The sequence below is a fragment of the Chionomys nivalis genome, chromosome 12, assembly GCF_950005125.1.
Source record: "Chionomys nivalis chromosome 12, mChiNiv1.1, whole genome shotgun sequence".
Lineage (NCBI taxonomy): Eukaryota > Metazoa > Chordata > Mammalia > Rodentia > Cricetidae > Chionomys > Chionomys nivalis.
The window spans coordinates 68,916,246-68,931,619 of NC_080097.1; the positions used below are offsets into that span (position 1 = coordinate 68,916,246).

Genomic DNA, 15,374 nt, shown 5'->3' on the forward strand with positions numbered 1-15,374 from the left:
GAAGATTATGTTAAAATCAGGGGTTGGGAACTTCCAGTTTTATTTCTGATTGCTTTTTTATTATTTCTTTATTAATTAATTAATTTATTTATTAAAGATTTCTGCCTCCTCCCTGCCACCGCCTCCCATTTCCCTCCCCCTACCCCAACCAACTACCCCTCCCTCAGCAGCCCGAAGAGCAGTCAGGGTTCCCTGCCCTGTGGGAAGTCCAAGGACCTCCCACCTCCTTCCAGGTCTAGTAAGGTGAGCATCCAAACAGCCTAGGCTCCCACAAAGCCAGTACATGCAGTAGGATCAAAACCCATTGCCATTGTTCTTGACCTCTCAGTAGTCCTCATTGTCCGCTATGTTCAGTGAGTCTGGTTTTATCCCATACTTTTTCAGACCCAGTCCAGCTGGCCTTGGTGAGTTCCCGATAGAACATCCCCATTGTCTCAGTGTGTGGGTGCACCCCTCGCGGTCCTGAGTTCCTTGCTCGTGCTCTCTCTCCTTCTGCTCCTCATTTGGACCTTGGGATTTCAGTCTGGTGCTCCAATGTGGGCAGAGACAGAGACCCACATTGGAGCACCGGACTGAAATTCTGATTGTTTTTTATATGATTTATATAACATTTTATGTTTTCTGCAATTTCCTACAAAATTTGATAGGAATGTCTTGAATCTGTATTATGTTTAAGGTTTTTATTATTATTTTAATCTTATCCTCCAATCCAAGAACATGGCACATCTTTCTATTTATTTATATTTCATTCATATCTTTTGTAATGTGCTGTATAGCTTTTAGTATACCAGCCCTGGAACTTCTTGAAAAAAATTTCTTCTTAAGCATTTTATTATTTTCAATGTTGTTGGAAAGAGTTTCTTTATTAAGTTTTTCTTGTTCACATAGAACAAAGTTTATTTTTTGCATAATGTTTTTGTACCCTGAAATCTTACTAAACCCTTATTACTTGTGATCACTTAAGTGGGTTCCTTGGGATTCTCTTTATACATTGCCAGGCCACTTTGAGTGGAGATAATCTTCCTTCTTTTCCAATATGAATGTCTTTTATTTCTTTCTTACTAAAACTTCCAGCACAATTTTAAGATGGAAGTCATGAGAATGATCCTTTTTGTTTCTGATATTAAGGGGAAAACATCTGCTCTTCCACCCTAAACTATTGAGCCTTAACTGTTTTATATGTGTGCTCCTTATTTAGTTTTTTTTGACAGTTTCAGACATTTATATATAATGAATTTTTATCACTTTTATCTCTTCTCCTTTCTCTGTCCTACTGAAACTCTTCATCTCAGTAAGTCTCACTTTCCCTCCCATGGTCGTTTTGTATGTGATTCAATGAGTTTAATTGGTGATTTTTGCATGAGCATAGGTGAGAGGATGTTTGCTGGAGCAAGGAAACTTGCCAGTGGCTATACCACTGAAGAAAGTAGTCTTTCCACAAACATCTTATATTGCCAGTAGTTCCTCAAGCAGAAGTGGGGCCTCCCTGGCTCCTTCCCTATCTATGATGAAATATTAGTTGGTCCAGTTTTGTGCAGGTCCTGGGAGATGACCACAGGTATAATTAATAAGTCATGACCTACAAGACCTCTCATGGGTGTATTTCCCCATCTTCTGGCTTCTAGTATTTCTGCCTTTCCCTGAGCCTTGGAGAGTTTGCTCCAGTTGGGGTCAATCACTATACTATCACTTAATCTTTATTCTTTGGCCAATTAGATCTTCTAATGACTACTTACCCAGTCAAAAAAAATTATTCAGTGTTTTATCTTGATAACTGTTTCCTTTTGGGAAAAAACAACAACAACAACAAAAACCCAACTGTTTCTCATTTCTATACATTTGAGCAGAGAGTGCTTAGTGGTTCAGCAAACAGTGCTGTGAATTTTTGCCACCTGCTTACCTGCTGTTAGAGTAATTTCCCAGCCATTGGTCTAGCATGGTAATTGGAACACAAAAGTAGCTGTCAGTTTTCTGCCCAGTTCTCCATTATTTAATATGATAGACAGGATTGGGTATGGTATCAGACCATAGGGAAAATATTGAGAAATGTTTGTGTGTCTTTAATCGATGTAAAAAATCTCCAGGATGCAGTGCACAGGACCTTCAAGGTGTTGTTCTTTAATCCAGAGGAGCAGTTCTCTATGTGGGCCTTGACCCCTTTGGGGTTGAATGACCTTTTCACGGGGATCATAATCAGATATGCTGCATATCAGGTATCTTATGATTCATAACAGTAGTGAAATTACAGTTATTAAGTAAAAGCAGAAATAATTTTATAGTTGTGAGTCACCACAACATGAGGAACTTATTAGAGTCACAGAATTAGGAAGGTTGGAAGAACTGAGGCTGACTGAGAGATAAGAGGTTCCAGAATGAAGGGAATAATGGCCCTCCATCTTCTGGGACAAAAACTGAGACAGTAATGAGAATAATCAAGGGATGCTTGGATGTGAGAGTGGCTGTTGCCCATCATCAACATTCCCTTCCCCATGCCTCTGGGCTCCGGTCAGCCATATTTACCAGCACTCCCTGGGCCCTGAGTTTCTCCTCAATCCCTCAGGTGCTGAGCGTCAGGTGTCTTGTAGCTGCTCTGCTATTCCATTTTACAGCTGATGACACTAAGTTTGAAAATGTTTCATAGCTTTCAGAGGCAGAGAGCTTCTGAAAGGTGAAGTCAACACTGAACCTCAAAACGACTCCAGCCCTCTTAGCCATCCCTCTTGCATCTGCTCCCTTGAGTGTCCTCAATTCTGGTCCACCCCAGAGAACAGCTGAACTCTTGAGCACAAATTCTCAGTAGGATAGCCTGTGTATAACTCTCCCAGCATTCTTTGCAGTTGGAATTCTTTGTGCTCTCTGGTTGAGTGTTTCAATAAGGAAAACGAAATCAAGGCCCTCCAGCAGCATCTTCTTAACTTGGAAGCCCATGTGGAATTCTTTGCATATACACTTGTTTTTAACAACCATGCTGATTTTAATGGCTGTAAACACTGATGCCCAAGATGACACAGAGCTAGTGATGAGGGTAAGATGAGGACTCAGCCATTCCTGGCTCATGATGTACTGCCAGGTAAATTATCAAGGAAGTTGCAAATAAGAATGCATCTGTCTTTTCTAGCCTGCTCCAGTGGAGCATAAATGTCCCAAACCACACCCAAGATTGAGTTTGTTTTTATGTAGAGGCTTTGACTTCTCATGCAAGAAAATGGAACATACCACATTTAACTGATGTTTTCTCTATTTTGGCTGGGTGACAAATGCCATTTCAAGGTCTTTTCTTAGACATTCTATTAATTTTTAAAGCCCCCAATGCCTTCTTGTGAACATTCCTTGTGGGAGAAAAATGGCCATCTAAGGGAAGGAGTTCTTTAAATCATCTATATTTGCCTCAGACAGCTGGGGTTATTTGCAAACCCAAGATCCACACATCAGGATATGCAGCTCATAGACTTCTCCAGCTGCTATCCTGGTGGTGACTTCTGGGTCCAGCCATTATCAAAGTCTGTGATAAGTTGTTGAGTGTGTGGCATTCAAAATTCTCTTGGCATCTAATTCCAAGAAGAAAGAAGTTGTGCTATTTGTGGGTGGCCTCCCTCCTAACATATGGGTGGCAGGCTCTAAGAGGTTGCCCCTAGTGTCACAGTTGATATTTTTCAGGTGTACAGAGGCAAGGCAATATTTGTATATCTACCAATATCAATTTTTCAGGCATTAACCTTTTAAGAATTCCCTGAATTGTTTTTATCCTTTTCTTTTCTTCCTTTAAGTCAGGATCCCATAGTGGAACCAAGCAACTGAGAATGGAATAATTGGAAACTGCTGTCTTTTCTTTTCCCACAGAAAATTATTTAAAGAGAGAAGCCAGAACGTTACATGTGAGATGTTGTAATCGGAAGCGTCCCCGGCACCCGGCTGCCTGCATGATTTTACCCAAAATAATTACACGGAAACTGTATTCTTTTAAACACTGCTTGGCCCATTAGTTTTAGCTTCTTATTGGCTAATTTTTACATTTTTGATTAACTCATTTTTAATATTTTGTGTAGCACCACGACTGGCTTACCAGGAAAGATCTTAACCCATGTCTATCTGGAGTGAGAGAATCATGGTGACTCACTGACTCAGCTTCTTTCTCCCAGCATTCTTTTCTGTTTACTCGGCCTATCTAAATTTTACCCTATCAGAGGCCAAGCAGTTTCTTTATTAATTAACCAATGAAAGCAACAGATAGAAAGATGACCCTCCTCCATCATTTCCCCTTTTTCTGTTTAAACAACAAAGAAAATCTTTAACTTTAACATAGTAAGATTACATATAACAAAACAGTTATCAAGTAAGAATTATAGTTATAATATTTATATCTATTTTATCCTTTATTATAACTAAGGAAAACTATAACTATAACTAATCATTTTTTAACTCCATCAAAGACTCCAGAAGGATATAATATTTTCTAAACAAACAAGAAATAAGAAAACTCTAGAAATGACAGAGACATCTCATTGTCTGGATAGTTACCCAAAGTTTTTTTGTATCGTTGGGGCATCCATTTTTAACCTTTAGGCCTATAGTATCCAGCAGACATTTTTATCAAGTAGGAAATTTTAAAGACAGTTTAGTCACTGTTTGCTGTGTCCTATAGAATGTCTCTTAGACTCTTTTATGAGTCAGGAACCCCGAAAGACCATCTCACCTTTAGGCAAGTTTAGCAGTCTTCTCTCTGTGGGTTCTCTGTGTCCAGTTTATGCAACAGCCCAGGCAAGAGCAGTTTCTTGCCCAAATGACTATCAAATTCCATAAGGAGCCTCTTTGATGCCCATCTTTCTCTTGAAGTAGATTGGTGCTGTCAGGAGCAGATGTGTCTCATTGTCATGAAAAACCCTAAGTTATTAAAACATTTTAAATGTCATATTTTGTGGTCTTTGAAAGATATGAAGAATGTCTATCTAACTGAAGTATATCTCTATATATTTAGAAAATTTAACTAACATGACTACAAGCTTGACTATTATTGATGATTATCCATTAGCAACTTATATTTTTTAATTATACATTACATTTTTAAATGAACTACACAATCACAATACCTTAATCAAGATCAGAAATACATATACATATAACAAAATTGACCTTAAAATCCACACCAATGTAAATTATTTATATTTATATCATATCCCCCTTTAAGTGTAAAAGAACATTTATAAACAATATTTGGGAACATGGGCGCAGTTTTTTCTTTCCAAACTGCTTTCTGTTGAATGGGGGCGTCGTTAATTAGGTCTTTTATGGGATAACCTGTTTTTTAGTTTTATCTCAGTTGGCAGTTGAGCGAAGTAATTTTTTGAAGGTGTTTACAGCAACCTTTCAGGAGGACGTGGTCTATCATACCATATTGGGATAGAAGGGATCGTTGTGCGCCACTCTGTTGTAATCGAGAGCTGCAGGGCTGCGTCCCTGGCACCCGGCCGCCCGCATGGTTTTACCCAAAATAATTACACGGAAACTGTATTCTTTTAAACACTGCTTGGCCCATTAGTTTTAGCCTCTTATTGGCTAATTTTTACATTTTTGATTAACCCATTTTTAATATTTTGTGTAGCATCAAGAGCTGGCTTACCAGGAAAGATCTTAACCTGTGTCTATCGGGAATGAGAGAATCATGGCGACTCACTGACTCAGCTTCTTTCTCCCAGCATTCTGTTCTGTTTACTCGGCCTATCTAAATTTTACCCTATCAGAGGACAAGCAGTTTCTTTATTAATTAACAAGTGAAAGCAACAGATAGAAAGATGACCCTCCTCCATCAGGGAGATACCAAGAAAAGTTGGAATTTGGGTTGTCAGCTACGGTGACTTTAGGTTGTTTGCTTAAGAATGTTTCTCTCCCTTTTTTCTGCAGACATACTTCAATGACAATATCCTCACCCTGATACGGACCCTGGTGACAGGAGGAGCCACGCCAGAGCTTGAGGCTCTGATTGCTGAGGAGAATGCACTTCGAGGGGGCTACAGCACTCCCCAGACACTGGCCAACAGGGACCGTTGCCGAGTGGCTCAGTTAGCCCTGTTGGATGGCCCCTTTGCAGACTTAGGGGTGAGTCTACAGCCGAGACTGTTCCTGAGCCCAGTGTTTGCAGCAAGCCTGATATGAATGAACCGTGTCAAATGATGACAGGCTAGACATCTGTGTTTCTCTCTTCCGTTGTAATAGACTAAAAAGATGGTATTTATGGGACCCTGTTTACCAGACCCCACACTTTATACATAGACATTCATGCAAACCCTCCGACCAAATTGTTGATATTTCTCAGGCAACTAAGGCATGGGACATTTGCACCAAAGCATCCTGACACTGGAGATATGACTCTCTCCTCCATTGCTGTCTTCCTCAGATATTTTCTTCGCAGGGATGGACGGGGTAGTTGCCGTCACCACATAGCTAAGTTTAGGAAACATTTTTGCAGGGTCCTTATAGCTCAGAGGTACTCCACTTTGACTCTGTCTGAACATGGGGATGCCTGCCGCCAGAGTTTTTGTATCTATATACTGTTGACACAAAAATTACAGCTCTCATCTTAAAAGGGAATAAGAGATAGTTTATTCTGGAGTTATTTTGAGGGACCATGGCTCAGGAACACAGATTAGGTTAGCCTGAATTCTTTGTTTTCACCTGGAAGCAGTTTCATGAAGTTGTGTGGTTTTTACCGATCAAGGAAAATTATAAATCAAGGCAAATTTAAAATACACTGGGAGGCAGAGGCAGGCGGATCTCTGTGAGTTCGAGGCCAGCCTGGACTACAAGAGCTAGTTCCAGGACAGGAACCAAAAGCTACGGACAAACCCTGTCTCGAAAATCAAAAAAAAAAAAAAAAAAATACACTGATACAGCAAGTTGGATAAAGCTTTTTTTTTATAGGCCTCAGATGTTATCTAAAGATTTTCTTAGCTTTTGGGTTTGTCTAAGCTCATGGTCTGCTAAGTTAATAGATTCCAAAAAGGTTTCCATTAGCCACAGATATTAGTGTGACAGAGAGGTGTGTCAATGGATGGTTCTTTCCCACCTGCCAGTTCTCAAATACCCAGCATCTGATTCCCAGTTTATCACACAGAATCTTATATTAACTATAAATGCTCAGCCAGTAGCTCAGGCTTATTCCTAACTAGCTCTTACTCTTAAATTAAGCCATAATTCTTATTTATGTTTAGCCACACGACTTGGTACCTTTCCTCAGTATGACACTCTCATCTTACTTCCTCTTTATCTGGCTTGAGATTCCTGACTCTGTCCTTCTCCTTCTCATCATCCTTAGTTCGGTCGTCCCACCTATACTTTCTACCTGGCTACTGACCAATCAGAGTTTCATTAAACCAATTCAAGTGACAAATCTTTACAGTATACAAGAGGATTATTCCACAGCAGACGTGGGCAGGGAATGGTTGCTGTAAAGGGCTAGAACTATCCCAAGTTATGGTAATTAGCTTCTGGACTGGAATCTTCCTAATCTTACCACAGTACTGCAGTTCTAATCACCAGTCTCTATAGACATAACTTCTTCTCAGGAGTTTTTGTTCACAGTATCATCCAGGCACTGGTAATGTTTAAAGCATCAAGGCAGTTGTGTGTGTGCAGAACAATTGACCAAAGTGACAGGATCTCAACTGGCACCTTTGATGCCTTGAGGTCTCTAATACAAAACCTTTGTCTTGGGATTTCTGAGTCTGGGCCAAGCCCTGCTTCCCAATACCTCCTTTCATGATGGGACCAGAGTTTTCTTTGGTTTCTCTGTACTCACTACTCTGTACTTTGTACTGTGTCAGACACTTTGGAAAAAGTGTGCCACCTTAACCTTGACTCCAAAAGCACCTGTATAGATGTGTTTAAGGAATGGAACCACGAGCCTAGGAATGTCTTTCCCTTTTACACTATATATTGCCCAGAATGTACCATCATGGTAAAGGTCTTGTTTAGTAACACATCAAATGATTGCTTGTTGGGCCAGGACCTATATTAGTCTGAAATTGTTTTGAATGTCAACTTCTATCACCAGTAGTTCTTATCCTTATCACTTCCTTACTAATCCATTTGAATCAGATTAATATTTACAGTAATGGAAAAATGTGGTACCTTTTGTTGTCCAATAGGATGCTCATCATGAGAATTCCAGTGATAGCAAAGACAAATACATTTCCTCGGTTTCTAGTGAGTCCACTCTGTCGTGTTGATCTGTATAGTAAAGTCTACTTGGTATCATACACCTGCTTGAAGTCCAGAATTTTCTATGCATTTGCAAGCAATCGCATTGTTTTTGCTTTCTGAGTTAAGCCCCAGAACTTGGGGTAGTTATGAACTGATTAGTGCAGTGAATCCCAGCTACCTCACCTGCAGACTCCCACATGCCCTTCCCCTAGACATCTCTGAGGTCTGCAAATTGTGCTTTTCACAAGTCCTTCTTGGAGTCTCCTCACCAGAGGGCTTGGGGCTGCTCTTTTATTCTTGCAGTGCTTTTCATTATCACTTGGACAGTCCTGACAATATGGTCTCATCACAGTGGACACAGCTGAGCCTAGGGAATATAGTCCTTGCTTTGCAGAGTTCTCTCTAGCTCTACAGCTGAGACCTTCCAGTGACACATCCCCATCCCAGGTGAAGGAAGCCAGGAGTGTGTTTGAGCTTTGGACACAACTGTGTGGCCACCAGGGCCCCTGTGCTTGTCAAGTCCCTGAAGTCAAACATACTGGATCCAAGCTGTTAACCATGCTGATGTCTTCAGACACAGGCTCTTGGCATAGACCCACCAACCCCAGAGACAAGAAAACAAGCTTTGATGAAAAGCTGCCTCCCACCTTGATTCCCATGCAAACACAAGCTGATGTTTCTCTTGTCCTTTGTTGCCTCCCAGGATGGTGGTTGTTATGGTGATCTGTTCTGCAAAGCTCTGAAAACCTATAATATGCTTTGTTTTGGAATTTACCGGCTGAGAGATGCCCATCTCAGCACCCCCAGCCAGTGTACAAAAAGGTGAGTGCATTGTCCCACTTTCTATCTCACCTGAGTTCAGGGGCATCAGTGCCTTCTCTCGCTTCCTGCAGGCAAAGGTCTCTATGTGCATGCCTTCAAATACTGCCCGCGTCAAGTGTAACACTGACCCCAGGAGTTATAACAAATATTTCTTTAAAAAAATACTCAAAATGAATGTGAAGTCACTGAGGCAAGGATTTGTTTACCCTATTACAAAAGCCAGAATCCCAAACTCTGGCTCCTCACATCACTGCCTTGGTCTCTAATGTGGAGATGCTTCACACTGATGATACATTTTGATTTATATATTTTGTAATTAATTGATTCACTTTCTTTCATATATTTAAGTTTAAGAAACTTTATATTATCATCTTACACAAAAATAGATGATGGTTTGGGTATGTTAGTTGTGCTTTCCCTTACATGCCTTAATTTAAACTCATAGCAGGTAAAACAGTAATTCTAGAATTACCCAAACCCATGAGTTTGTGTAGTGTTATCTAGGAAATAGTGCCGTAGAGGTACTTCTCAGATCTGTAGTGTGTGTGATCCAGGAAATAATGCCATGGAGGTACTTCTCAGATCTGTAGTGTGTGTGATCCAGGAAATAGTGCCATAGAGGTACTTCTCAGACCTATAGAATAAAGTCATCTGGGGGATTTAAAAAAAATACTGGGGGCTGGAGAGCTGCTTCAGCAGTTATAAGAGTTATAAGCACTGACTGATCTTCCAGAGGACCCAGGTTCAATTCCCAGCACACATGGCAGCTAGCAACTGACTGTAATTCTAGTTCTGGGGCCTCCAACACCTTCCTAGAGAGACATGAATGCAAAACACCAATGCACAAAAAATAAAAATAAATTACTTTAAAAATACTGTGATTAGAGTAATTTCCACAGTATGTAAGAAAAAAAATACATGTACTTTTAAAATTATATACCAATGTTTATGTATTTAATGCCTGAGAATTACAGTATATAGCCAGAGTTAAAATTGTTGCAGTCTAATGCCAGGTAGTGGCAGTCGGGAGGCAGATCTCTGAGTTCAAGGCCAGCCTGATCTACAGAGCGAGTTCCAGGATGGCCAGGACTACACAGAGAAACCCTGTCTTGAAAACTAAACCAAAACAAAAATTGTTGTATACTGATGTGTTCCTACATGACAATGAATATGAGATTCGCCTATAGAGCTTCCCAAGGCCGGATTACCGAGTCTCCCACCTCAGGGCTTGTGAGTCCACAGATCAGGGTGAGTGAGGTTACTTAAACTTTTTCTTCTGTTTTTAGTTCGTTCATTTTTCCTTTTTTCCATTCTTCTTCTCTTCTTTTCAGTACTACTTATTGAATCCAGAGCCTCTTGCCTGCAAGGCAAATGCTCTGCCTCTTAGCTCCATCCCCGGGTCAACAACCTGCATTTTTTTCTACGGTTCCTGGGAGCCTCTGAGAACACACTCAGAGATCCATTGCTGCAGAGTCAACATGGTGATCACTGTAGACACCCATAGAAAGCTTGGTAGAATAGGGAAGAGGCGGGTCAAGCTCTTGTAATCAAGAAGTTGTAGGGAAGACAAACGGAGACCCTATGGGGTGTCTGTGGCTGTCAGGAATTTCTAGTATACAGCCCAATCGGATGACTGTTTATCATGAACTGGACCTTTGTAGAGAAAAATGCATATGGTTCATAGGAATTATGGTGTGACTTTTTTCATCACCAGCTCTCACTTGACACTTTTGCCTGGTCTTCTGACCGCCTCACTGAGTTAAACATGAAGCTTTTCTTTCATTCGAAAGAGTATTCAAGTCTACGGAACCATCATCCAGTTCCTCAGATAGATTGGAGCAGCCAGGCAATTTGGTTTTTGACTCAGGGAGAGTTAAGTCGTGTGTCTGCTCCACTCAGCCCGTGACCCCTTTGCTTTCTCTCTCTAGGTATGTCATCACCAATCCCCCCTACGAGTTTGAGCTTGTACCAACAGACCTGATCTTCTGCCTGATGCAGTTTGACCACAACGCTGGCCAATCGCGGGCCAGCCTGTCTCATTCCTCCCACTCCTCACAGTCCTCCAGTAAGAAGAGCTCCTCCGTGCACTCCATCCCGTCCACAGCAAATCGGCCGAACCGGCCCAAGTCCAGGGAGTCTCGCGACAAACAGAAGTACGTTCAGGAAGAGCGACTTTGATATGTGTATCCACCGGCACCGTGTGTGAAACTGTATCTGCTACTCATTTCCCCAGTTGGTATTCCAACAGAGCAACTTTCCTGTTCCCTATAGTCCCCTCTTTTTTCGTTTCTTTTCCTTTTTTTTTACACATTTGCATATGTATGATAGTGTGCATGTGGTTGTCATTTTTATTTCACCACCATAAAACCCTTGAACACAACAGCGAATAAGCGGACGGACCAAAAGTTATTTATGATTCTAGCGGGGAATAACCCAGAGGCATCCTCCAGATGTAAATAGCTCGCTACAGGAATGAGTTCACAGATTAGAAGGGAGCACCTGCAATCTGTCAGTTAGGCAAAGCAGGTTGATTCCTATTTATCAGGGTCATCAGAATGCTTTGGGTTTGATTTGTTTTGTTATTTCTTTTTTCTCTCTTTTTCTATACACACAGTAAGTTAGCACATGATCATTCGAAACAAGCAACCAAAGTGCATTGATCGTTTCCACTCTGGGCTAAAGTATCACAAAACATTCGGAAAGCTTTCAAAGTACGCGCAGAAGATGATTAAGCACCTGCTTGTTGTGAGAGAGCATCAGAGATTTTTTTTTAAACTTATTCACCAAAGCCTTTTTGTCTCAGAGCTAACTTCTTTCAGAAGTTCAAGTGAATGTTTCTAACTTTAATGCAAAGAGGAAAACAAGTTTCCATCCCTAGATGTATCAAATCCTAGTCATTTCATATATCTGAAAAGAGGTTTGGTTGCATATTAAATTGTTATTCTGTCTCCTTATGCTGCCATAGGGATAGCTATTTTTTTTTCTTTCACTTTTGACATTTGGGATGAAAAGCCATATGTATCATAAATATCAAATGTAAGTCATTAAGAACTGCCTTCCTGGGACTTTTACATCTTTTAAAAGGTGAATCACTTACCTTATGTACAGAATAAATAACGCTCAGAAAAGAGCAAGTATTTTTCCATGCATTCTCAGGGGACCTTTTTACTCCCCTTTGTTTGACTAACGAGGGCCCCAAAGCCAGGACAATCCAGGCTGGAGCAATGGTGAAGTGAGAGGGAGAAAGACCCAACGACAGATAATGGTTTCTGTAGGATCTGACATGCTAGATAAATCAGGATATAGGAGGATAGAGCCACCGTTATTGACTCAATAAAGACAGAAACTAGTGCCCACATTTGAATTGCTAGTACAGCTGTATGATGCTCTGTCCCAAAGCAGAAGGCTGGCAGGAGAAGTTCACCATAGGCAACCTCTTTAACATATAGCCAATTCACATGGGCAAGCGAGTGATGGGGAAGCTTCTCCTGTCATTTCAAAACAGGAAGGAAAGGGCCGCGACAGCAAGCCAAGCACTTTTCAGTAGGGTTTTTTTGTTTGTTTGTTTTATTTTATTCTTTTTATAAAAAACTGTTAATCAACAAGTGAAGGAAGATAGACTGATCCCTTTTCCCCCAATATGCAATCACCAGATGTTCTGTGCATGCAAATTACATTTTAGGAACATAGGAGTTCTGAGGAATTGGCCAACTTTACCATAACCAAATTCTGGTATGGATAGACTAGCCTTGGGTGCATATGAGCCTATTTGAGATGTTTACTTAGAAATCCACGGCTAGAATAAAGGGCAGGAAGGAGGGAAAGTTTGTAACAGCTGTAGCGTCTCTTTTTAAAAAGGTGTTTTTATGGTGAATGTTTTGGGTTTAGATTTTGGATCCCCTGTCCCTTCCAGCATGATGATTTTGGACATTTGCTTGCTGTGTGATTGACAAGCACTTTTACTGACAAAAATGGTGAGGCTCAATCAGAACCTCCACCTCCTCCCACACCAAAGACAGGGGCAGTGCAGTACTCCAACCAGCAACGGGTGGGGAGTCATTGTGTACGTGGAAATTCAAAAGTCCTGTGAGTGGAAGTATTTTTTTTTCAAATTATTTTTGTCCTTATGTATTTTGATTTATATATGACATATATCTATCTCTTTATATATAACTATATATATGACTATATATATACATATATATATATATAACTATATATATATATATACATATCCCCTAGTTTTGGATTATGAGAGATCTTCATGCATTCTTTGCAAAGGAGGTTATGAAGTTATGCCCTCAGAACATTTATAACTATAAGAATGTGCCAGTTAAAGTGCTCAACAGGAAATAATGACAGTTTAAAAGCATTGTAAAACTCACATAGCTTACTTCTCTCTCTAAAGTGCAACAAGGATGACTAGAATGGGCCAAGGTATGACAATTAATGGTTCTGCATGACCTAGCCACTGCTGGGGGTTTTCTTCTATAACGTTGTCCTTGTGAAACTTTTGTGGAATTAAAAAAAAAGGAGTTACAAATTTTATTCTGTTATTGGTTTGTTTATTTTTATTTTTATTGTTCTGTTTGTGGTTCTATTTATTTTGTTTTGCTTCTCCCCCTCCCCCCTCCTTTCTTCCTTCCTTCTTCTTTTTCTTCCTCCACTTTCTCAATTGCTCAGCGCCATGAGGCTGTGCTGCTGCTATGGCTAGATCCCTTAGAGTTTGTTTTGGTGTTCTTGGGTTTGGGGATTGGGTAATCTGGGGGTAACTTCTCTCCATCTGGCTTGCCTTCAAAACTGCACGTGGCCTCCCCGCCCACCTTGGTACCTTGCCCCAAATCCAAAAGCATTTTCCCATTGAGAAACCCAGCTTCCTTCACTTTCCCTATCACCACCACCGCCCAAACCCAGCCCCCATCGGTCTGTTTACCTCTCTGTGTTGATCTTGGCAAGACCCAACAAATCCAGTGATGATGCCAGTTGATAACTGTTTCTGTAAAAACATTCACAGCTATTCCGTTTGGCGAATGTGCTTCCCTGTTAACAGTTGATCCTCCTTTCATCTGTAGTAGGAGGGTTATTAATGGCAAATGCATTGTTCTCTTTTATCTGTTTGAACCCAGTCAAAGCTGGTGAGCTGTATGAACCAATTTGAGAGCGCATGTCCAGTGATGAAGGGACTGATGACTCAGTCTGGACAGTACTCATGTGTCTCCTGCCACCTGCCTTTCAGAGTTTTGTTAAATTCCAACCACAAATGGGGCAGACAGATATAAAGCCAAAGTGTCTTTTAATGCTCTTGGTTAGTGGCTCCCGTAGTTGAGACTGTGATTGACTATAATGGGAACAGACTGACATTAGATGCAATTTGGAGGTTTCCCTGAACTTTGGGCACACCCTCTCCACTGGGTAGATCATTGAGATCACTGAGAACTGATGAACGATGACTACTAATGTATCTAATGGTGGCAAAGGGATCGTGTTGAATTCCCTCTTAAGAGCTGAAACCTCTATATTATATTTTTCTTAATTAGAAGTTCCCTTAGGAAGGAGGCAGATGACTCTGTAGTTTCTCTCTTCCCTACTCCCCCTCACCCAGACTAGAAACAGAGAAGAAATGGTAGAAAGTGAGGTGAGAGAACACTGTGAAGAGCAAAGCATGCATTTAATATGAATCACAGCTTGGAACTCGGTGATCTTCACAGAGCTGGAAGAGAGAAGCAGTTTTTGAGCCTTTTAGTCCAGTTTGCTTGGGCTTTGGAAAGGGCCGATGTTAAGTGAGTTGGTAAGCTAGGAGGAAAATCTTCTCAGCACCAGCTGTCTGATAACTGTGAACCTGTCAGCATCCCTCACAGCTGCCACTGAAGTCCTTCTCAAATCTAGTTCAAATGGACCCTTGCACATTCCGGTTTACACTGTATTTTGGAGACATTTCCAATTCTATTCTGAAGTTAGGGCTTACGACTGAGAGTATTAAAGTAAGTATATGCAATATGTATTTCAAAAGACTCTCAACTTAATCATTTTCACAGTTTTAAACTATTTTATAATTTACACACATCCCCTTGGTTTATTTTTGGGAAAGTGGCAATTAATGTCTGAGGTGTTGACACAGCTGATTTGCTGGTGTCGGGCTCTTGGAGCCAGATTCTGCTTCCAAGCCAGGGGGCAAGCCCTGTGAGCTTAGTGACTAGAGAGACTGACTGTGCCTGTTGGCAGCATTATGGAGATCCTAGGTGACCAGAGGGACCTTTGACTCTCTTTCAGCACGGGGAATGCCTTAAAGGTGTCTGTATCCCAATAGAGATAATTATATCAACCTTCCAGGTTCCTATAGCAACAGGCTCCTTGAA

The 15,374-nt window shown here is 40.9% G+C and overlaps 1 protein-coding gene across 8 annotated transcripts in view; it reads left to right on the forward strand.

Moving 5' to 3' along the window:
• The window catches only part of Kcnma1 (potassium calcium-activated channel subfamily M alpha 1), a 740,126-nt gene that overhangs the window by 711,234 nt on the left and 13,518 nt on the right, over positions 1 to 15,374 (forward strand). For 4 of the 8 annotated variants that reach the window (XM_057786232.1, XM_057786233.1, XM_057786234.1 and 1 more), the window contains 4 exons: positions 5,899 to 6,093; positions 8,900 to 9,018; positions 10,947 to 11,171; positions 13,427 to 13,455. In XM_057786232.1, coding sequence (XP_057642215.1) covers positions 5,899 to 6,093; positions 8,900 to 9,018; positions 10,947 to 11,171; positions 13,427 to 13,455 — 568 coding nt within the window. The remainder of the gene's footprint in view (positions 1 to 5,898; positions 6,094 to 8,899; positions 9,019 to 10,946; positions 11,172 to 13,426; positions 13,456 to 15,374) is intronic. The other 4 variants (XM_057786236.1, XM_057786237.1, XM_057786238.1 and 1 more) reach the window with 1 other exon arrangement.